The sequence below is a fragment of the Ursus americanus genome, chromosome 30 (assembly GCF_024610735.1).
Source record: "Ursus americanus isolate L20-20 chromosome 30, mUrsAme1.1.p, whole genome shotgun sequence".
NCBI classification, from domain to species: Eukaryota; Metazoa; Chordata; class Mammalia; order Carnivora; family Ursidae; genus Ursus; species Ursus americanus.
Window position 1 is genome coordinate 20,741,382 of NC_142156.1, and position 22,828 is coordinate 20,764,209.

Consider the following 22,828-nt stretch of genomic DNA (forward strand, 5'->3'; position numbering starts at 1 on the left):
AGAGGGAGAGCCCTGTGGTGGCTCAGAGACAGCTCCTCTTGCTTCAAGCCCCAACTCTGCTGTTTTTAGGCGAATTAAAGCAAATGCATTAAACCCCTGAGCCTCAGTTTCCTTATTTGTAAATTGGGGGTGAAAATACGCCCTCTGATTTTACTGAGATGGTTAACCGGCTTGTGACAGTGGAGGGTCTTAGTAAACAGCAAGAGAAAGATGTTCGCCTTCAATCAGTCGATCAGATAGCAAGGGGCACCCGTAGCCGAGCCTGAGCTGATATCGCAACCCTGCCGGCTCTAACCAAGGCAGGACGCCTTCCAGCAGCACCTGGACACGCTGAGAATTCATCAAAGATGCTCCGGTCTGGGCTTCTCTCTGGGACTGCCGCGTGTATGTTTAATTAAGCACTGCTACCTTATTTAGAGGTGTCGATGGTGAAAAATTGGGCGCCCCAGCTCTAGGGTCCAAGATGCAGCACTTGCTCAATGCAGACATGCTTAAGGAGAGGTGACTGTGGGGCGCCCGGGGGGGCTCAGTCCGTGAAGCGTGAGCCTTCAGCCCAGGTCATGGTCCGGGGTCCTGGGATCCAGCCTAGCACAGGGTTCCCTGCTCAGCAGAGAGTCTGCTTCTCCCTCTCCCTCTGTCCCTTCTCGGCCCCCCCCCCCCGCCCCCGCTCGTGCTCTTTCTCTCAAATAAATAAATAAAATCTTAAAAAAAAAGGAAATGTGATTGCGTGAAAAAAATTTTTTTTAATATTCTTAAAGACATAAGCATCATCTCTATCTTCCACCTGCTGCATGAAAGTGTTTTGGGAAAGAGAGGGCAAGGAGGGAGCTCCCTCACGGATGCAGGAGAGTTCTTCCTGGGTCTGTTCTTTGCGTCGAATCTGTTTGCGTGGACATCTGTCCTTGGACTCCCCGTGTACCCACACACCGGTCTTCCAAAACCGCAGCCTGCTCTCTGGCTGTGTGGCTTGCGCAGGGCTGATGCCTCTCCCGGCTCCCGGGTTGGGCATGTGACTCCAGCCTGCCCAGTTAGCATATCCCACCCCCTGGCACAGTGATTGGTTCAGGGATAGGCACACGACCTCACTGTAGCCAATGATATTTCTTTTCTGCCGTTCTTCTGCTGACAGGGAATCCTGAGGACATTGGGTTCCTGGAACCAGCCAAGCCTGAAGCTGGGGACACTTTGATTATGTGAACCAATCAATCCCTTCTGGCTTTGGCTTTTCTTGTTATAAAATATAACACTGTTTTGAGCCCGGTGGTTCTAGACAAGAAGAAATCGCTTGGCTCTTTGTAGCTAAATGCTGTGATTTAAAACAAACGAAGAAAAAATTTTTAAAAAATTAAAAAAAATGCTGTGATTTAAAGAGCCCATCAACTCCAACTTGGGTCCTCTAAAGAGGAATGTGGAGGACCACATCCAGCAGGCACTGGTCTCATCTGTCCATCAACATTTCCATAATCTCACCCCATCCTGTCCTGTGTTGAATCATTTCCTGTCCCTCCTTGGGAACTTTGGGGCTTTGCAAATGTGGAGAAGCGAATGCACGTTAATCCCAGTGTCGTCCAAAATGCTCTTGAATTTTCTCACAGGAAGCTCTAAGCAAAGGCTAAAGAATAAATATAATTTGTGAGAGAAATAAAAAACATTTAAAACCGTGCACAGTCATATGCGCTCAGAAGAAAGCTATGCAGACAGGGAAAAGCCCACCCATTTCCCGACGATGGCACAATACCACCCCTCACACCCATATTTTACCAAAGGACAGTGGGTTGAGCAATTATAAAAAGTAATGATAAAATTATAACTAGTGACGATTTCATTGGATTTCTGAATTTCATTGTGACCATCTCCTTGATATTTACAAATTCATGATGTATAATGAACTAACCTAAATGGGAAATCTTTTATTAATTGGATAAGCCAGAGAGTGTATATTAAAAATGCAAATGGGCGTCGCTGTGCCCTCACGGGAATTTGAATTGGTACAACTTTTCCGAGAGGCACTTGATGTGAAAAATCCCTGAACTCTACCTGTTTTCACTTGACAATCCGTTCTTTAGGGACGTCCCCTGATCACGCCCATGTGTAAAGGTGCAGCTCGTCCTCACAACCCAGAGATCAAGACTCATGTGCTCTACCGACTGAGCCGGCCGGGCGCCCCTATATAGAGTATACCTGGAGGAAGGAATAGAAAATGCATGAATATATTAGAGGTGGTTATCTCTGAGGGGTGGGGGTTATGCCTTTTCTGCCAGGAACACATATTTTGAAAAAAAAAAAAATCCTCACGAAGTCAGTATATATAAAATTTTTTGGTATTTTCTACCATTTGACTTGAGATCTTTTGTTGAGTGGTAAATACATATCACAGTCCATTTGAGGCTTTTCCTGTATGTAGGTTTATCAGGCCGCTTTTGGCTACAGGTAGTGAATATCCAAGTAGCTGGTTTAATTCAGTTTATCATCTTAGCACAGTCTGGACTGGAGGCTTAACCTGGTGGCTCAAGGATGTCGTCAGGAGCTCTCTGTCTTTCTGTTCTGTCATCTGTTGTGGGTAGTGGTACTGTGGTGCCTCAAGGTCAAAAGAGGCTGCCAGAGCCCTCCCATCACACCCTCCCTCTATAAGACGGCAAGAGGGAAGGGGTGGACGGTAAAATGGGCCCTTTGCCTCTGTCATCTGATCCAGGAAAGTGGCTTCCCACAACTACCCTTTACATCTCCTTGGTCAGCACTGGGTCACATGCCTCCTCTAGGGAGGTTGCTGGCAGGAGGGAATGTGGTTGGCTGAGACCTGTTAGGACTCATCCCCCTGCTCTCATGCCATCAAACCAACTGGGAGCCTACTAGGAAGCAGTTAAGGCTGCATCTGAGTTTCTGGGGTCTTGGGCTGTGCGGAGGCAGTAGTGGGTGGGAGAGGCAAAACCCATCCAATCTTGGGGACTCCCGGACCCCAGAGTCAGACTGCCTGGGTCACCTCTGATCCTGCCGCTCCTCGCACATTGCTTAACCTTCCCGGGGGGTCCGTTCCCTCAACTATACGATGAAGAGATAGTTGTGAGGACCCGATGAATTAAAGTGTGTCTCCCCCAAACTACTGAAAGCAGGTGTAGTGAGAGAAACTTGTACACAAGCGTTCATAGCAGCACTACTCACAACAGCCAAAGGGCCAACAAGCCTGATGTCCGAAAGCAGACGAGTGGATACACACATGTCACATCCACGCGAATGTCCTTCAGTTACAGAGAAGGAATGAGGTGCTGATTCGTGGTTCAACAGCGGGCGCTCCTTGCAGACATTACGCTGAGGGCAGGAAGCCAGACACAAAAGACCCCACGTATATACGAAATGGCCAGCAAAGGCAAATCCGTAGCCACAGAGAGGAGTCTGGTGGTTGTCAGAGGCTGGGGGAGGGGGGAATGGGAGTAGCTGGGCACAAGGTGTCTCTTTGGGGTGATGGAAAAGTTCTGGAACTGGATTTCGGTGATGGGCGCACAGCATCATGAATGTGCTCAATGCCACTAAATTGTATACTTTAAAGTGGTTAAAATGGTAATTTTGTGTTATGTGTAATTTACAAAAATAAAAAATCAAACCATGGAAAGCCTTTAGAGCAGTGCCTGCCTGGCCTGTTACAGGCTCTGTCATTACTCCTTACTAGTATTTGTTCTGCCCCAGAGCGGTTAAAACTTGCTCCAAAATCCCCCGCAGGAGGCCTTCTGGGTGGCCTTGTAATCCCCACCCCCACCCCCACCTGGGGTCAATCTGGGCCTCCAGGGACCATTCTACTGCTCCCAGGTCCCGCTGGGAAGCAGTGGGAGGCTGGGGGGGGGGGCACAGGGGGTCGCGTTAGGGTGCTTTCTGCTTAACCACACTTGGAAGCCATTCTTCCCCGGGTCTCCCCCCCCACTGGGACTCTGCCTGAAAGTGGACTTGAGCCCCTTCTGTTCTCGGTTTTCACAGGCTTTCTGCCACCTTCCAAGGGCTCAGCTCTTCATCGAGTGTCCTTTTTCAGTCACTAAGTTCACCACTATTTCTCGGATGGTCCCTTAACGCCCAGCACTGTTCCTTGGCGAACAAGACAGGGGCTGACCTCATTGTGGGGGGAGACCAGCAGTAATGTTTCTCTCCCGGTACGCGTGAGGCCAGGGAGTCACACTGCTATGCAGAAAATGAAAGAGAGAAATTGGACAGAGAAAGAGAGGGAGAGATGGGATACTTGCAGTCCGGGCTCCCCAGAAAGGGGCCTTCCTTCCATCACTGGCCCCTTATCCAGGTGTGGCGGTTCTGTCCTTCTTGATTTCCTGTCCAAGTGAGCTCAGCTGCTATTTTGAGAGGTTCTCCTCACCCACCATTTCCAGGGTGGTGGAAACGGGAGTTGATTCTGTTCGCTGGAAAGAATGCCAGCTACCATTTCAGCAAAACAGGAATATTTGCATGGGAAAAGGACATCTTAACTGGTGGGTCACGACGGGGGTCGCCGCACGTGTGTTGGAAACGTGGGCGGTGCACAGGATACAGGGGTCTTCCAAAGCTGGGGCGAGTTCGGCGGGGGTGGGGAAATCTCTCTGCCCGGTGCCCCCTCCTTACCCTCGGCCCTGTGCGCACGGTCTTCCTTCCGCGGCTCTGGCCAAGCCCGCAGTGCCACCGATAGCCACGAGATGGCAGTGTCGCTCTACGCCTGTGGCCGGGCTGGCGTGTGGGCTGAGCTGAGCAGAGCTGGGGGCGGGGAAGGGCGCGAGAGGGGCCGCAGCGGGGACACCTGCCTGGCGGCTGGGAGGTGCGGGACCTGGGGGAGCAGAGGGCCTTGAGCTGGCTTTTAGCTGGATCTGCTTCAGTTTACCCCTCTGTACACAGGGGGAGAGTTTAGGCTGTGTAATTCTTATGATTCTGCCCCAGGCTATGAGGCCAGTAGGCTGGGGGTGAGATTCTGGGTTTGCTGGGTGGGGGGATGGGGTAGGCTTGAGAGGAGGGCTCTGCCCAGCTCTTGGGGGGGGGGTGTCCTCCTAGGTCATAGCTGCCAGTTCCTCCCACCTCCTCTGACCCCTTCAGGATCCAGGAAGGCCTTTTTCCTGCTCAGAGTAACGCTGGGAATACCCCCATTATCAGGGGCCTGGTTTAATATGGAGGAGTCCTCCCCCAGCCACAGGATCCGTGGAGGCAGGGCTGGAGTTCTCATCTCACATAATGAGCTCAGAGAAGTTCAGGGGCTTGTCCAAAGTCACACGGCCAAGTGGAAAAGCCACCCTGGAAAACAGATCCCTCTCCTCAGCCATGTTTACCAGCCATCGATCAGTGGGGGTGGGGGGTGGGGGGTGCAGAACTGTGCCTGTCTATCTAAGCTCTGTAACAGCAGTACTCAGAACAATATATAAGCAGGGCTGGAGAGGGGTAGGGGCTGGGGAGGGGTCTATTTTATTTTTTAATATTTTTAAAATTATTTTTTGAAATTATTTATTTTTTAAAGTAATCACTACACCCGACATGGGGCTTGAACTCAGTCCTGGAGATCTAGAGATGCGTGCTTTTCCCGGTGAGCCAGACAACAGACCCTGGAGGGGTCTGCTTTCCAAGGCTAGTCTGGGAAGGCCTCTCTAAGGAGGTGCTGTTGGCTCGGAGTTCCCAAGGGAGGGGGAGGCAGCAGTGGGAAGCGCCCGGCAGGTTGTGCCCAGAGGAGGGATGCATAAGGGTGGAGTGCAGAGGGGGCAACCGAGAGCCGGGAGCCGGAGGAACAGCTAGGATGGAGGGGGTGGGGTGGGGGTGGAGGTGGGGGGTGTTTGAGTGTGCTGAGCCAGGGGGAGTCCGGAGGTAGGCAGATGATGTGCCTATGCCCCCAGCCCTGCCCTGGAGAAGTGAGGCGGCTTGGCGGTGTGTGTGTGTGTGTGTGTGTGTGTGTGTGTGCGCGCGCGCGTGCGCGCACGTGGTGGTGGGGGTAGTCCCTTGGGGGAGGTTGTCTGCCATCACTCCTGATACTGTATAACCCTTGGCTCAGGGACGCCCAGACCTATTCACCCCTTCCCCGTGCACCCCGCCAGAAAACGACTTGTTCTCTTTGGTCACAGACCCCCAGCCCTCACTGACCTGCTTCTGGTCAAACACGTGGGGCACCTTGGCTTGAACACCCTGCTAGGAGCTCCCTGGAGATTAGTCGTGTATGCATTTCCTCTTTGTGAGACAGAGAATTCCTAGAGGGGAGGCACCTGCATTCCATTCATTTTTTTTCTCCCCATCCCCTACCCCCTTTATAAGCCTGGCACACAGTAGGTGCTCAGCTCAGGAAACACTTAGGAATGCATGAGTGGGAAAGAGTGGGGGAGGCAGCTGGGCAGGGAGAATCCCAGGAAATGCTGACAGCGTCTGGGTGGGGGGGTTGTCCTCCTCCTAGGGAGGGGACCAGTCACAGAGAGGGGACAGATGGGCCCTTCACAAGGCCCCCAGACCCAAGGAGACCACCTGTTGTCCAGCCTGATATTTGGTTCTCCATGCATGGACCACAGGCCTTGACAAGAGAGTCCAAACGGGGCTTGGCCTGTGCATGGGTTCTTTGGAAAGGAAGCCTATTAGTTGCGACGGGAAAATCCCTTTCTGTCTTGCAATTAACCTGGCCTAGAGACTCGCCACCTGCCCCTAGCTCTTTCTTCCTTCTTTTATCTAAGAAGAGCTGAGCGCTGCTTCTGCTAATGAGCTTGTCTGTACTAATGAAGCAGGTGCCCTGTCCCCCGCCATCCCCCCTCGCCAGCTGGGAGGGGGGAGGATTGTTCTTCTGATGTGAGCTCTGGGCCCACAGAGGGAAATCAGATACATGATAATAATGACCATAATGATGAGAATGATAATGTCCACAGTGGATCCCTTTAAATGAGCTCTTACTTCATAGGTCAGGGGCTTTAGATGCTGTATGTGGGACACCGGGTGGACGCTGCAATGGCTTCCATTTCTCAGGTGGGGAAACTGAGGCTTGGGAGCATAAATGACTCGGCCCGCGTAGCATAACTAGAGTGGCAGGGTCGGGTTCTCAGCCAAGACTTTGAGACTCTTCCTCCCCCATGCTGCCTTATTGACAGCATTGCCAGAGTTTGACCCACTTTTTAATGAAAAACCTAGACACTGGAGCCAGTGGCTGGTACTTGGGAGCTGGAACCGAGCAAGGACTCCCACCTCAGGGGTCCACCTCCCATCTCCGCCTCTCCAGCTGCGTGGGGCAAGTTTCAAGGCATCTGAGGACTGCTGCAGGAGCCCCCACGTGCGCCCAGGATGATTCATTCATTGTGCTGCGCCCCCGTTGCCCCGCCCGGGTTAGGGTGAGGGGTGGCGGCGGGTGTGTGTGTGTGTGGGGGGGGGTAACAGGTGCTATGACCCCCAATGAGGCCCTGTCCCCAGGCTGGAAGAATCCCACCACCCAGTCCCCGTCCCTGCCTTCACTACAGCCTCGCGTGGTCGCTGTGCGACCCTGCCCTGGGAGCTCGTCCCTGGTCCCTCGTCCCCCGCCCCCTCCTCCCCCAGGGTGTCTTCTTGCTCGGGTAAATAAGGGCCCCCCGAGGTTTCCGCCTCACACCTGGGTAGACATCCCAAGACGCCTTCGATCTCTTTCAGGATCCCTGACCGCTCCCAGACAGCGCACCCGTCCTAGTCCCGGTGCTCAGTGGAAACTCTTCAGGTAGCCCCCGACTCCCCAAGGCGACCCCTGCCCTCCCCTCCCCCCCAGGCACCCCCACGCTGGGCCAAATTTATCCCAGGACCTCTCGTCTGCGCTCAGCCTTGCAATCCCTGTCCCCTGCGAACACCGCCCCCCCCCCCCGACGTCGCTGCCCCATTCCAAGGACCTTCCCCTGTCTCCCCCACCCTGCGACCTTGGGAACTCCCGCCACTTGGCCCGAATACACCCCGATCTGTGTGTTTTTGGCCGGCAGGTGCCCCCTCCGGTGGCCCTGTCCGCACCCACGCCCCCGACCACCTCCGCGGATCTCGCCAGGCCTGTGAGGCCCTGCGCCCTCCCGCAGGGCCGCCGGGGAGTGGCACGTCCCGCCGCCTATGGCTGGGCGGCCGCCCTGGGCCCGGTCTCCGCCGCGGGCCCGCCCCCTTCTCCGGCCCCGCCCTCCCGCCGCCGCCCCGCCCTCCTCCCGGCGCTCGCGGCTCGCTCACTCTGTCGCGGGCTGAGGGGCGGCCGGCAGCTGGCGCGGGCAGAGGCGGCGGCGGCGGCGGCGCCACGGCTATGGGACGGGAGCTGGGGCGCAGGAGCCGCGGCGGCGGCGGCGGGGCCGGCGCAACTCGGGCCAAGTGCGGGGCCGCCGGCGCGGGCGCGGGGCGCTGAGCCCCTGCGGCCCCCAGCTCCCCGGCCGCGCACGGCCGAGCCCCGGAGAGCGCGCAGGGGCGAGCGGAGGAAGCGCCGCCAGCGCCGGCTGCCTGCGTCTGGGGAAGAGCGGCGCCCTGGGGGCGAGCCATGCCCGGCGCCCGAGCGTAGCCGCCGGGGGCTGTCCCCGGGAGCCGCGGGCCGGGCCGGGCGCGCGACAGGAGCAGCCCCGCGCCGCGCCCACCGCGCGCCGAGGACCATGCCGCCCCCGGGCCGGGCGCCGCCGCTCGGGCTCCTGCTGGCGCTGACTGCGCTCCGGTGCCCAGGTAACGCGTCCCCGGACCCCATCCCCGGCCCCGGCCGCCGCGCACAAAGTTGGCTCCCGCGCGGGGCGGCCACCTCCTTCGCAAGTCCCCGGCAGCTCGCACCTCCCGGACTCAGACAGATCTGGGGAGACCCCGGGAACCCAGGGGTCCCCGGCACGTACCTCTGCCCGCCAGCCTTCTTCCCCAGACCCCGGCTCCCCTGCGGATCCCTTCAGGGCGCGCGGGGGCAACAGACCGGAGGCGCTCAGCCTCTCAAGGCGGGTGGGGGCGCGCCTCCAGGAATCTAGCCCCCTCCCCGCCCCGCCTTGCCCTGGTTCCCGCGGGGTTTTGCTGTGACGGGGCGTCGGTGGACCCCTTCCTTCTCCCGGTTTCCTGGTGCCTGCGGATGACGCACGGCCGTGCGTTCCCAGGACACCTGCGGGGCCCCAGCCTTGAGGTCGTCTCGGTCGGCGCAGTCTGTCTGGCTTGTCCGCTGCCTTCTCCCCGCGCCTCGCCGCCCCCCTCCTGCTTTTATCCCCCCCCCCCCACGAACATATCCCCTCCCCAAGTGGCCTCCCCTTAGATAAGGCGCAGCCTGCTGCTCGCTTTCCGGAGACGCGTGCTGCCCCAGCGCCTTGACCCCAAGGCGGCCAGGCAGCCCCGCGCGCGCAGGGCCGCCCGGAACGTGGTGATGCCGAGAGCCATTGCCTGGGTACCATGGAGCCGGGCTCCCTGCTGGCACCGGCGCAGCTGTCGCCAAAACCTAGTGAGTGGGAAAGGCAAAATAGTCATGTATTTTCTCTCTCTGCTGGAGTTTGGAAAGCTTTTTCCACCTTGGCGTGGCTACATGTTGGTTCTAGAGGAAGTCTATCTTAAAATGCCAATCCCTCCCTTCCCCTCCCCCCACCCCAAACAGTGGAGACAATCCTAAAGGCTCAGATGAACCCGAAACAGTCACGAGCAACATCCGTGTGCATTTGGAGAGCTCAGTTCTCTAAACATTTTAAAATCAGGACCCATGATGTGGGAGCAGATAGCTTTTGCTTTAGAAAAATTCTCATTTCCTTAACAAACAGCGGCGCAGACACCCAGGCTTCTGTAGAAAAATGCAACTTTAACTTTTCGGCTGTAACTGCTTTAGGGAGGTTGCATTTAGGAACAAACCTTGTATGCCAACTTAATGTGTGATGTATTTGCATGGGAAAAGTAAATATTGTCTTACTTTGAGATGCCCTTAAGTGACCCAAAGTATTTCATAAAACCTTCCACTCGGAGAGAACCTTCTGTCAGAGATATCCATCGGCGTTCAGCTTTGGCTTAATGTGTGGATGAATCTTCAGCCTGCTTGGCTTCCAAGTGGCTATGAGAGCTGTTCTGCTCTCAGCCTTCTTCTGTGGTGCATAAGGAGGGTCAAGGCTGTTTCTTCCTAGCTGAAGGCCTGGGACCTGGTCCCAAAAGTGCAGTCCCTTGGACTTGAAAATTGCAGTTTTGTCTCTATTTTGTTTCTCCACGGGGGTCAGCCTTCGTGTGATGTGCTCATAGGCGAATATTGGAAGTCTCCCGGAGAAGCTGCCTGCCTAGTGCTTGTAAGAGAAGATGGAGAACCCCCCCTCCCCTCCCCTCCCTTAGCAACGGAAGAGCTGGTGCCTGGCTCTGGGCGGCCAGGTCCTGGCGGGGAAGGTGTGCCACCCCTGAAACCTGCTGCTGGCCCAGCTCCTGGCTGAGCTCCCCTGCTGCTTTCCCCCAGGGTCTCAGCTGGGCAGCTCTTTTGGCAAATGCCTCCAGGATAGAGCCCTCCGTGCCATCGTCAGGTTCTTGGGAGCACATGTAAGTCTTTCACTGGTCCCTACCAGGGACATAAAGAGAGACAGTTTGATAACTCTATATTTAGCACCAGTTAGGAGAGCTAGGAAAAAAAAACAAGGCTGAAATTCTTGAAAGATACTTAGCTGCCTACTGTTGGTGGAAAGGTTCAGAGGAATTAGCTAGAGCTTCCTTCAGAGCTGGTTGGATTTTCTGGGTAATTTCTGGCATGATTTACCGACCACGTTTGGCTGAGGTTCTGGGAGAGGGGCTGGAAGGGCTCTGAGGGAAGGAAGGATGCCCTCTCCCCCATCACACAGGGACTGTCTGCTCTGTGCCCCCCCCCCCACGTGGGTAGCTGCCATGGTAAAGAGTGTGGTGGGCGTACTTCTTTCAGCCTTGCAAGCGCTTAAACATATGGAACTGTACTTGGTAAGAGTCAGCACAAATCCCCCAGCTTAGCGACTAGGGGGCCCCCATTATTCAAGCCACTTTTGTGCATGCTACGGCTTTGCAAATTAGCGGCGCTGTTACAGCCCCTGCTGGGGAAAATGGACGCGCCTTGCTTCATTGACCCATTGTGCTCAGGGTCTATAAAATTGGGGTGGGTGGAGAGCCCCCGACAGAGGGGCCTTGTGAGTGGCAGAGTCTGCTAGTGGTGGGGGGTGGCTTTGGCTTCAAAGCAGAGACACTCTTCGCCCTGCCTGGCACCTTGGCATGGCCTGTGGTATATTTCTTTCTCATCACAATAGTGGTTTGGGAGGGGGGCTTGCCTGTGTATGGTGCTGCTCTTAGGAGAGGTGGCGTCGGGAGGTGGCGGGGAGTGGTATGCAAATGCCGTCAGCTCCCCTGAGTGATTTAATGGTGGTACAGTGGAGGTTCCCAGAGTAAATCATTTCGGGTCCCCCCCACCGGATGCAGGGAACTTGGGAGGCCTGGGGCTTCTGCATGAGCTGCTGCGGTGCTCGGAGCCAACAAGGAGCATGGTGGTTGCCATGATCCAAGAGAGCCAAAGAAACCCCTCGCTTGTTGGTGTGAAGTCCAGGAGGGTGGTCTCCGGGCCGGCAAAGCCCTTCTAGGGGCCTTGTTCCCAGATGAGCCCCCCAGTTGTACGCGGGTGGGTGGCTCCTTTCTTCTCTCCTGGGTCTAATATTGAACGGGCACAGAGAGGGTCCATTTCCCTTTGTAGCCATGGCGTCAAGCAAGTGCGTGCTGCCCGTCACCGTGGGAAGAGGGGGCACCCTGGCGCCGTAGGCAGCATCACGGGGCGGGAGCGGCACCAGCAGCTCGCTCTGGGAGTAAAGGTCTTGCAGAGCAAGAAGGCATCTTAGAGCCTCTGCCCCTCCACGCCCACGACAGCCCCCTTCGCAGACGGGAGAGGAGACTCCGGCATGGGGAGGGACTTGCTCAGGGTCACACAGCGAGTTGGTGTCGGAGCAGACTCAGGGCTCGCACAATTTCTCCTTTTAAAAAACTCTCCACCCAGGCGTCTCTCACTGTACACGGGGGAGTCTTTCTGGTAAAGGGGCTCTACTGTATGGTCCTTGAGGGGACTGTGGCTCTATTGAAGGAGCCCAAGGTCATGAGAATGACAGCTGCTTGGTGAAGCCACAGTGGCGAAGTGTCAGCTCACAAAAGCAGCAGAGCATCGCATGGTGCTGCTGGGGACGGGGCGACGGGACCCAGAGCTGCAGAAGGTGCTCCCCGTGCTCCAGGCCCCATCCTAGGCCCTGCCTGGTCGACACAGTGGAAGACTCACCACGCGGGCGGGTGGACACTCTCACTGCTCATGGCTTATAGGTGAGGATATTGAGATCCAGAGAAGCTAAGTAAATTGGCTGAGGTCACACAGTGTCAGGATTCTGGTCTAGGGGTTCATCTGTGCCTCCCCCCCCCCCCACCTCGTCCAGCCAGACTCCCCTGCACGGCCTCATGGGGCATGGTGTTGACGACGGGCTTGTGGATTCCAAGGTGCAGGGTGATTATCGCGTCCCTTCCACGGGCCGGCCTGAGCTGGGGGCTTGTGCTGCTTTTCTGTAACAAATACATCTGTTAATGTGAACTGGGGTTTAGAGCCGTAGAAACCAAACAAATGGGAGTCAACTCTGCAGGGACTGGGAGTCCCTCAGATTGGGTGCCCTTGAGGGGTTAGGTGATTATGTGAAAGGCCGAGACTTTGGCAGACAGAACCCCCCTCCTTTCTATTTGGTCTCCTGTCCTGGTTTTCCATTCCAGTGGGCCCCGGAGTCGGGAACAAGTCAGTGACTAGCCCCGATCTATGGCCGACGGTGTGTTCTGAGCCCTTCAGATTTTACCTCGAGACCTCCATCACCCCGTGGGGGTGAGGCCTGGTATTCACCCCATTTTACAGATGGGGCAGCGGAGACCCACAGAGGTGCCATGGCTTATGCACGGTCACACAGCCACAGAGGGGAGGGGGTTGCACGTACGCCCATGGTGTGCCTGGCTCAGAGTCTGTGCTCTGAACTGCTACCCTCTCTGTGAGCAGGGGCCCCGAGTTTTGTGGGCGATTGATTGAATTTTGAGACTAATTTGGGCCCAGGGGATTCGGGGGTGTGTCTTAAGTTGAAGGCGGAGTTGGTTCTTTTTTTGAGAAAATTGTTCTGGGGGATTTCGGCTGCTCTAAAGTCAGCCCCCCGGCGGGAGCCCTGGGGTGCGTCGGCAGGGAGGGCTTGGCATTTTGGAGCGTTGAGCCTGCGTGGAGGTCCAGTGGGGGACTGGCCCGCAAGCTTCTCTTGTTGGTTGCCAGCATTTAAAAAGTGGGAGGTGTCAGTATCATGGTCCAGGTTTCTGGCTACTCTTGAGAAATCAGGAAATCTTGTCTAACCCTTGACCTCTCTGACACTCAGTTTCCCAGTCTGTAAAATGGGCCCTGTCTTAGTCCATGCAGGCTGCTGTAACAAAATACCCCAGGCTGGGTGGCTCGTAAACCACAGATTTTGGAAAACTTCTCGTGGTTTTAGAAACTGGGAAGTCCAAGATCAAGATCCCGGCTTGGCTATGTTCCAGTGAGAGCCCGCTTCCTGGTTCCTTGACGCCGTCTTCTCCCTGTGTCCTCCTGGGGTGGGCGGGGGAGCTCTCTGGGGTCTGGGGTCTCTTTTATAACGTCACTAGTCACTAGTCCCACCCATGACGCTTGACCCTCATGACCTTATCACCGCCCAAAGATCCCACTTCTTGATATCATCATGTTGGGGGTTAGGTTTCAACATATGAACTTTGCGGGGGGAGGACACAAACACTCAGTGGACAGCAGGCCCTGAACTTACCCCCTTGCTGATCTGGTCACAAAGCTGGGTCACAGCAAGGGTGTGAGGGGGGTGTCTGCACAGCCTGCGGTTTAGAGGAGGGAGGACAGGCAAGAAGGGAAGGCCGGGTGGTCTCCTTGCTGTACCGGTCAGAGCTGTGAAGTGAACGTTACTGGTGGCTTCTTACTTTGGATTTCCTTGGATTCTTGGGTGACCACCCAGGGAGAGGTGAGGGGCCCAGTTGTATCCCCAGTGGGGATACCAAGGCTCAGAGGAGCACAGGGACCCGATCAAGGCAACACTGACTCAGTGTCAGGGTGGGGTCTCCTCCCCAAAGCGCCCAACTCCTGTCTTTCCTGCCCCTAAGGTACCTTCCTGGCCTGGACTTTTCCCTCAGTTTCCCTGACCTCCGGCTTAGGTAGCTGTGACCCCAGGGGTTGCATTCTAGGGCAGATGCGTGTGATGGAGAGAGAGAGAGACAAGGAGCCAACAAATTCACACACAGGAAAGTCCTCAACAGTCATTTGTGCTCCTCACATTCAACACAAGGCAACATGATGGGGACTGACTGGGTAATCCAGGAAGACTTCCTGGAGGAGGTGGCGTTTGGTCTTAATCTGAGACCTGTGTGATCAGAAGGAGCCAACCTGGAGAAGGATGTTCCAGGCAGAAGGAGTGTGACTACTTGCAAGGTACTCTGCACAGCGCCTGGCCCATAGCATGTACTCAAGAGCTGCCCCCCCCCCTTTATTCATCAGACAGATCTTAATCAGCTCTGAGCACTGTGGGGGCACAGTATGGAGAAAGGAGACACATCCCCCATTCTGAGGAGCTGGCATTCTGGTGGAGCAAGACAGTAATAAAACAATAGACAAACAGATACATGATGTCAGGCAGTGATAGGTGCCATGGGGAGAGACAAAGCACGGTCGCCTTTGTTACTTTATTCTCCATCCGGGTGCTTGTTTTGCTACTTGCCACTCAGTGTGGGATGGACCCGTGATGCCCACTGTCTGCCGAGGGAAGGAGAGAAAGAAGGTTCTTCGAGTTAAATTCCAACGTCTTCCCTTGCTTAAACCACCTGGGTCCGCAGTCGGGGTGTTCCGAACTCCCTTCCCTGACACCTGACTCCTTAACTGATCAATACCCTCTCCTTACACTTCAGTCCCAAAATAGTTACATAAAAAATCAATAGAGTCCAATTTGATTTGCTGTATTTTATTACTGAGGGTGATAGAGTGTCTGGAATCGCCTGGTGGTTTTGCGGTGTTAACCTAAATTAACCCGTTGGGGGACCTAACTCATCATGGCTGGGCTTCGGTGCCCAGAATTCAGTGCCCAGGAAGGGTGACTCAGTAAATAACGCATCTCTAATGTCTGCTTTGTGCTCCGAATGCCTCCCACCAGGGCTCTTCATGCGTCGCAGCAAATGGACACATAAAAATAGTGCTGTGGCTGCAGCCAGCACTCCCGGGGCCGACTCCGTGCGCCTGCTGGAGGGTCCCGTCTTCCCTTCCAGAGCTCCGGAGCGGCAGGCTGCCTCTGCCTGGCCTCCTGGCGCTCAGAAGCCATGGCTCCCTTTGTCTGCCCGGTGCTCTTCGTGTGGTGTCCTGTCGACTTATTTATATCCTTGGCTCGGTATTTTTCCCTTCTGTAGTTGTGGCATCTGTGGCCGCAGGCTGTTGGCGCTCCTGGGCGAGCCGAGGGGGCTGGATTCGTGGGGGTGGGGGACCACTGGGCAGAGGGGTGAGGTCTCTGCAGCCGATGAGGCTGCAGCGGGTGGCCAGGTGGGAGGGGACCCGGTTCTCCCGGAGTCTGCTCCAAGCAGAAATGTTGGTTCGGGGCAGTGGAAGGGGAGGGACATGGTGTGGATGGAAAATGTCACTTCCCCAAAAAAGTTTTCTAGGGTGGCGGTGAATCGGGACTTTTCGAGGCCAGGGGAAAGCCTCTGGCGGCCTTCGGGCTGTATCTGGCCCGGAGACTCATCTTGTTAGTTGCCAGCATTTAAAAAGTGGCAGATGTCAGTATCCAGGATCCCGGCTTCCCTGAAGCAATTGGGAGAGCTGGGACACTGCCCTAGCTCCTTGACCTCTCAGAGACTCCGTTTCCCTGTCTGTGAAATGGGTCTTGAATTCCCCTCCTGATGATCTTCTTCCTGGAAACTCCAGCCCAGTCTGCTTCCAACCTCCTTGTCTGCCTTTGCTCATTTGAACATATTTTTATCGTGTGCCTATGCTGTGATGGGCCCTGTTCTCGGGGCTGGTGAAACAGCAAGGACGAGACAGCCAGAGGCCGCTGTCCTTGTGGAGTCAGCATTAAGGTGGAGACACATAGATACCGGACTGAATGAATACTAAAATGCAGTTTATTGAGTGGTAGTGAGTGCTACAGAGAAGCGTGGAGAAGGGCCCCGGAGAGGGAGCGCTGGGAAGGGATGTTTTGCAATTTAATTTAATTTCATTTCATTATTAAAATTTTTAAAAAATTAAGTGAACTCTATACTCAATGTGGGGCTCGACCTCACAACCCCGAGATCAAGAGTTACATGCTCCACTGACTGAGCCAGCCAGGCGCCCCTGCAATTTTAAATAACAGCATCCAGAAAGGTGACATTTGAGTGAAGACCTAAAGAAGTGAGGGAACAAGCTGTCCAGTGGCTAGCTTGGGGAAGAGTGTTCCAAGCAGAGGGAATAGCCAGTGCAAAGGCCCTGTGGTGGGAAGGTGCTTGGCAGGTTCAAGGACAGAAATGAGGCCAGTGCGACTGAGCTGAGTAAGGGAGGGAGAGTAGTGGATGAGGTGGCAGGGCTGAGTCTGGTAAGGACTGTGGCTTTTCCTTTGAGTGAGGTGGGAGCCTTTGGCAGGTTTGACAGAAGAGGTCCGTGCTCTGACTCCCAGGAGCGGAAGCAGGGAGAGCTGAGAAGGGCTACTGCACTAGTCCAGGCTCGGATCCCAGTGGTGGCTGTAGAGGAGGTCACAAATGGGATTTGGGTGCAGTTGGAAAGTTCTCCACAGGACCGGCTGACTGATAGATTTCATTCAGTAAATATTTACCGGGTGCCAACTCTATGCGTATCACTGTATTTGGAATTGGGGCCAAATCAAAATTTGTTAGCGATGAAATTAACAAACAGAACGTACATCTGTGAGTTGGGCTTTTGCCTTCTGTAAGTTCTTCCCCAACAGCCCTGGGGAGAAGGTTGGGGTGGATGAGCCCGTGTTTCTGCATCTGTGGCATGGAAGTGATAACATATCCCTTGTGAGAATACAGTTACGGGGGTCCAAGGATGACCCTGGATGCAAATTGCTTATTAACACAGTGCCTGGCTCATACTAAGTGCTCAGGAAATGGTGGCAATCATTAATAACGTTGTTAGGACCATTAGGAAGCCAGGACTTGGTTACCCTACATGGCCCTGGAAGCACAGTTGGTGGAGGTTGGATTTGAACTATGATCTGTCAGACTCTGGTGTTCACTGTCCCTGCTGGAGCCAGTAATATTAGAAGACGAATAGTTGCTGTGCTCATGGTGTGATTAATCTGGCACAGCTGAGCTGCCGGTGTAGGAGTACTCGCTTTATCTAGTAGACCTGTGGGTGACATGTTTTGTGTCGATCAAATCCTAGCTTCTTTTTTTTTAAGATTTTATTTATTTATTGGACAGAGAGAGAGACAGTGAGAGAGGGAACACTAGCAGGGGGAGTGGGAGAGGGAGAAGCAGACTCCCAGCGGAGGAGCCTGATGTGGGGCTCGATCCCAGGACCCCGGGATCATGACCCGAGCCAAAGGCAGACACTTAACGACTGAGCCACCCAGGCGCCCCCAAATCCTAGCTTCTGCATCAGCTTCCACAACATCTTGGAGATGTGGAAGTTCCATTCGACCCCGGGCTGGCTTTGGTTCCTGACAGGCTGCTTATTAGTTTCCGCGTCCCTTAAACCGGCGTCACCGAACTATGGCCCATGGACTAAATCTGGCTCTCTACCTGTGTTTGTAAATAAAGTTTTATTACAACACAGCCACGTTCATCTGTTTACATATTATCCATGACTGGTTGCTCCCCACAATGAGAAGCGAGTCGTGTCAGAGATCATCTTGCCTGCAAAGCCGGAATAAACTACCTACTACCTAGCCCTCCTAAAGAACAAAGCTTGCCTTAAAGGAAAGTCAAACAAGGAATGCTCTGTAAATGAGTGTTTCTAGCACACATTTGTGGTCAAGAACAAGTATCCCTTTTAAACGTCAAAAAAATTGTCCAGCGCATCTGAATGAGAAGAATTGTGGGTTTGGTATCTCTTGGTTGAAAAAAAAAACCATATTGATTGAAAGTTGCCATCAATTCAGTAATGCTTTTGAACGAGTGGGTTTTGATAATTACAGTAGCATTTATGTAACATTTTAAAAATAGTAGCACATGTGTGTGTGAGATATTTTTACTCTGTAGGCAAAGCTGGTTGGCTTACAGCTCAGAAGACCCCTTGTAGGGATGCTGCTGGAGATAACCAGTATTAAAGGAGCCCACTGGTTAGTTATTTTATACTTGGCAGGACTTCGATCAATGGATCTCTTTTATGGCTTTTTGTTTTTTCTTTTTGGGTTCACATAGCCTTCTCTATGTTTACTTGTGACACCCAGGTTCAATGCTAAGATTTCGAGTTCAATTATGGAGATGTCGTGCCAAATGCAAAGTGTGTATCACTGTACTAATGTGGATTCTTATCATTGCAAGAACAAGATTGGGAATTTACTGGACTCTGGAGCTAGGAAGTTCAAGGAAGCAACAGCTTCAGGCATGGCTAGATCCAGGGGCTTAACATGCCTAATGAGAGCTTTTGCTCTCTCACTTTGTCTCTTGGTTCTCTTTTCCTCTGTGTTCATTTAATTCTCAGACAGGCTTTCTCCACCTCATGGCAAATCTGGCCACAGTCAGCTTCAGGCTTTGTTCCAAAACCACTCATCTCTTTTCTAATTATAACAGCGAGAACCCCTGGACTAACCTGGGTGCTGTACTGACCCCCTCAGCCAGGGCCTGGGACTGTGGATGGAATCCTGTATGTCTACATTTAAGCCACACTTAAGTCAGAAGCTCATCTCTGGAGTCGGAATTGGAAGCACGATGCCAGAAAGACAGACAGGAGATGATTTCCCAAAGGAAAATCGTGGTGCTTACATCAGAAGGAAGACAAAGTTGCTGCAACAGCTTACCAAGTGAGGTGGGGAGAACCCGCTGGGCGGGGAGGGCCCTCCCTTGTAGACGGAAGCCTCTGGTGCCCCTCCTCCAAGGAGCCCGTAGACATGCCATCCCATCCTGTGCTCGTGTGGGGCTGCTGCTGAAACCGCTGGGCTGCTTTATTGTGCACGTGACCTCTGAAGCCCCAGCCCGGGGATTTCACACATAGGTTGGTTGCTTTGATTGAAAACATGGAATATGTCAGATGCAATCTGCTAACAGCTATGAAAAGGGAAGCTGGTCTTTGACCCAGCAATCCTACTTCCAGGAAACCTATTTTTTTAGAAGCGAAAGCAGCACCGTACAAGGGTATGTGTTCAGGGATATAGCAGCATCTTCTACGGTGGCGATAAAGAGACGACTGTCCATCAGTAAAGTAGTTCTTGGCTAAATGGTGGTATTTCCATGTGGATTACCATGTAACTGGTAAAAAGAGCAGCTTGGAGCTATAGCCGTTCTCCTGAAATAGGGCTCATTGTCAAGGGAGAAGAGTGAGCTGCGTGGTAACTTACACTGCGCAGTGCCGTTTTAATAAAAACAACCAGAGTCCCGTGTGCGTATAAAGTAGCCAGTATTTATATAGTGCGTGCTGTGTGCCAGTCACACTTGTAAGTACTTCACACAGTCATCTCCTCTAATACTTACAACAAGCCTAGGTGTGTGGGTATTATTATATCCCTTTTAAAGAATGGGAAATTAGAGTTACACGACTTCAGTGAAGGAATGAAGGGGGTGATGTGGTGGGTGGTGGGAAAGGAGGGGCAGAACATCTGGAATGTTTGAGACATTTTAGCCACAATAATGCTGAGTTTTATGTAGACAGCTCTGCTCTTTCCCTTAGGGTTTCTGGGTGTCTGTTGGGGCTGGTGAGCCTGCCTCTGTGGGGATCCTCTGAATTTGCTGCTATGGTTTGCTGGTGCAGGGGGCTATGGAGCATGGAACTCAGGCAAGCCGGCGGGACGGGGGGTGGGGTGGGGGTGGGGATGCTGCTTTGTGGTTCCCTGGGGGAAACGGAGCCCGGGTATGTGGAGTGATGGGCATATCTGGTGAGAACGATTTCAACAGTGAGTAACACAGACTTAAAATGGTGGTGGCTTAAAAAGTAGGAGATCGTTTCTCTCCCCAGTCAGATTCTGGAGCCGTGTAGTTCAGGATTTTAGGTTGACTCTGTTCCATGAAGTCCTCATGGGCCCTTGCTCCCTTCTACCATTTCAAGGTTGTGGTCTTTGTCCTCATGGTCCAAGATGGCAGCTATGGGTACAGCAGTTTCATCTTCCTTCCAGGCACCAATATGGAGGTGCAGACAAAGAAAGGGTAAAGGATGTGCATCAGTTATCTTTTATGACAGAGTCCTGGTAGCCCCATGATGCTTCCACATATACACTTCTATCCCATTGGCTGTGACTAAGTCACGTGGCCACATCTAGCTGCAAGAGAATATGGGAAGTGTTTTGTTTTTTTGTTGTTTTGTTTTTTGTTTTAGAGAGAGAACAAGAAAGCGAGTGAGCAGGGTGGGGGACAGAGGGAGAGGGAAAGAGAGAGTCTTAAGCAGGTTCCACACCCAGCATGGAGCTTGATCTCACAACTCTGAGATCATGACCTGAGCTGAAATCAAGAGTTGGACACTTAAGCAGTTGAGTCACCCAGGTGCCCCCATGGGAAGTCTTCATTTTAGATTGCTACAAATCAAGAGTTCTGTTGCTGTGGGAGAAGGACAGAATGGATGCCAGGGGAATAATTAGTAGTTGGTGATGAATACCTTAACATAAGGGTTATACGGTGTTTGGAGAGAAGGCATGAATCATCAGGATCCTTTGTGTGTGTGTGTGTGTGTGTGTGTGTGTGTGTGTGTGTGTGTGTGTGATTTTATTCTCCCTCCTAAGGTGGGGCCTGGGAGACATAAGTTTTTATGGGTGCCAAGAGGCAAATGAAAGCAGTTTGATGAATGATTAACACCATCTCTGTCAAAGATATAAATATGGCTTAAAGAAACATTACAGATAAATCCAAAGTCCCTTTTGAACAACCGCATATCCTTCTAAAAGGTAACCATTTATATCAGTTTGGTGTGTATTTTTCCTTGTAGGAAATACATATGTTATAACGTAGTTTTAGGTTTGTTTTTGGTACATATACGTCTTGTCTCTTCCCCAATATCCGTGTGCATATAGAACTATCTTGTTTTTTTGAATTGCTGCAGGGTCGTCCATGGTATGGAAACACCAAAGTGTATTTAGTGAGTTCCCACTGCCTCATAAGAAGGGGATTCCCCAAACATAGAAAAGGGGGGTCAGAAAGAAGGGGTTCACCCACCAGGAACCCTGTGCAGAGATCAGCACCTATCCAGGATCTGCAGATTTTTTTTTAAAGATTTTATTTATTTATTCGACAGAGATAGAGACAGCCAGCGAGAGAGGGAACACAAGCAGGGGGAATGGGAGAGGAAGAAGCAGGCTCATAGCAGAGGAGCCTGATGTGGGGCTCGATCCCATAACGCCGGATCAAGCCCTGAGCTGAAGGCAGTCGCTTAACCGCTGTGCCACCCAGGCGCCCCCAGGATCTGCAGATGTTTGAAATGAGCCAGGGTGGGACTGAGAGATAGCAGGCGATAGAGCTGACAGCTGAGGAAGTGGAGTTAATAGAGCAGTGGAGATGATGGGGGACTGGTTCTTAGAGACCTGCTGAAGCTTCCCAAAGTTCTAGTCCTAGTGGTGCCCACTGTGGATGACTCCCAAAGGACTTGGAATGCCAGCCCATCTACTCCTTGAATTTTTCCAGATTCTGGGAGATTGAGTCTTAAAAAAGGGACATCCTCCAGTTCCCTGGTCTCTGCCTCTTTAGCCCTTCATGCAAACTCATTTGTTTCTAATGGAAAAGGCTCTCTAGAAAGCACCGTGAATTTATGGTGAAATTTTTATTTCCTTATGATATCTTTTTCTCCTTCCACCCACCACCCCCTACGCCCAGCCCGGTTTAAGTGTTTTTCTCTTAAATTTATGGGGTGAGCTGTTAAGAGGGTCTGCATATTTCAGGAGGAAAGGTATTGGGGGAGGAGGTGTCAGCCTTGGTGTTCACACCAGCTGCACTTACACAAGCTCTGAAATGGCCTCATCTTCCTACTGGACCAATTTGCCTGTCAGCTCAGATCATTTTGTGAAGGCAACTGCGTTCTGCTTTTCTCTCACCATAACATAGAGACAACATGAGGGAGGAAGGTGTTGTAGTGCTTTCCCCTGTGTTTCCCACACTTCAAGGGTCCCTCACTCTTCTCGTTCCACCTCTTCCTTTGTGAAAGTTTTTAATACGTGTTTGAGTGAGGGAACCGACTTCTGTTACATCTCTCACCGCTGAGTTATGTGCCGTTGGCCGCTTCCCCAGATGCTTTCTTCCTGCGAACTGTTTCAAGTACATCACTGAAATTTAGGGCATGATCTCAGGCAGGCAGACTGACTGACTGCCTGGGTTTGAATCCCAGCTCTGCCACTTGCTAGCTCTGTGACCTTGGGTTCGTTACTTAGCCTCTCTGTGCTATAGCCTTCTCATCTGTGACATGGGGAGAGTAGGAGCTCCTACTCCCTGGGCTGCTGTGAAGTTTAAGGGGGGTGGTGCCTAAGAATTCAACACAGTGCTTGACTTTGCATGCGTCCTTAATAAATGTTAGTCCTGCTTGAATTCTCATCTCCATTCACTGAATGTTTTCTTTTCCTACAGATTTATTCATCTATTTTAGAGAGAGAAAGAGAGAGAACATGAGTGGGGGGAGGGGCAGAGGGAGGGCCAGAGAGACTCTTGAGCAGACTCCCACTGAGTGTGGAGCCAACGCAGGGCTCGAGGCCAAGACCCTGAGATCATGACCTGAGCCGAAACCAGGAGTCGGATGCTCAACCTACTGAGCCCCCCAGGCGCCCCCACTGAGTGTTTAGTTGAACAC

The 22,828-nt window shown here is 53.2% G+C and overlaps 1 protein-coding gene across 1 annotated transcript in view; it reads left to right on the plus strand.

Annotated features, from left to right (window-relative positions):
- Positions 1–8,167: 8,167 nt before the first annotated feature.
- The window catches only part of TMEM132B (transmembrane protein 132B), a 359,857-nt gene continuing 345,196 nt past the window's right edge, over positions 8,168–22,828 (plus strand). The window contains exon 1 of the mRNA XM_045779135.2: positions 8,168–8,619. Within this exon, the coding sequence (XP_045635091.2) occupies positions 8,553–8,619 (67 nt within the window). The 5' untranslated portion in view covers positions 8,168–8,552. The remainder of the gene's footprint in view (positions 8,620–22,828) is intronic.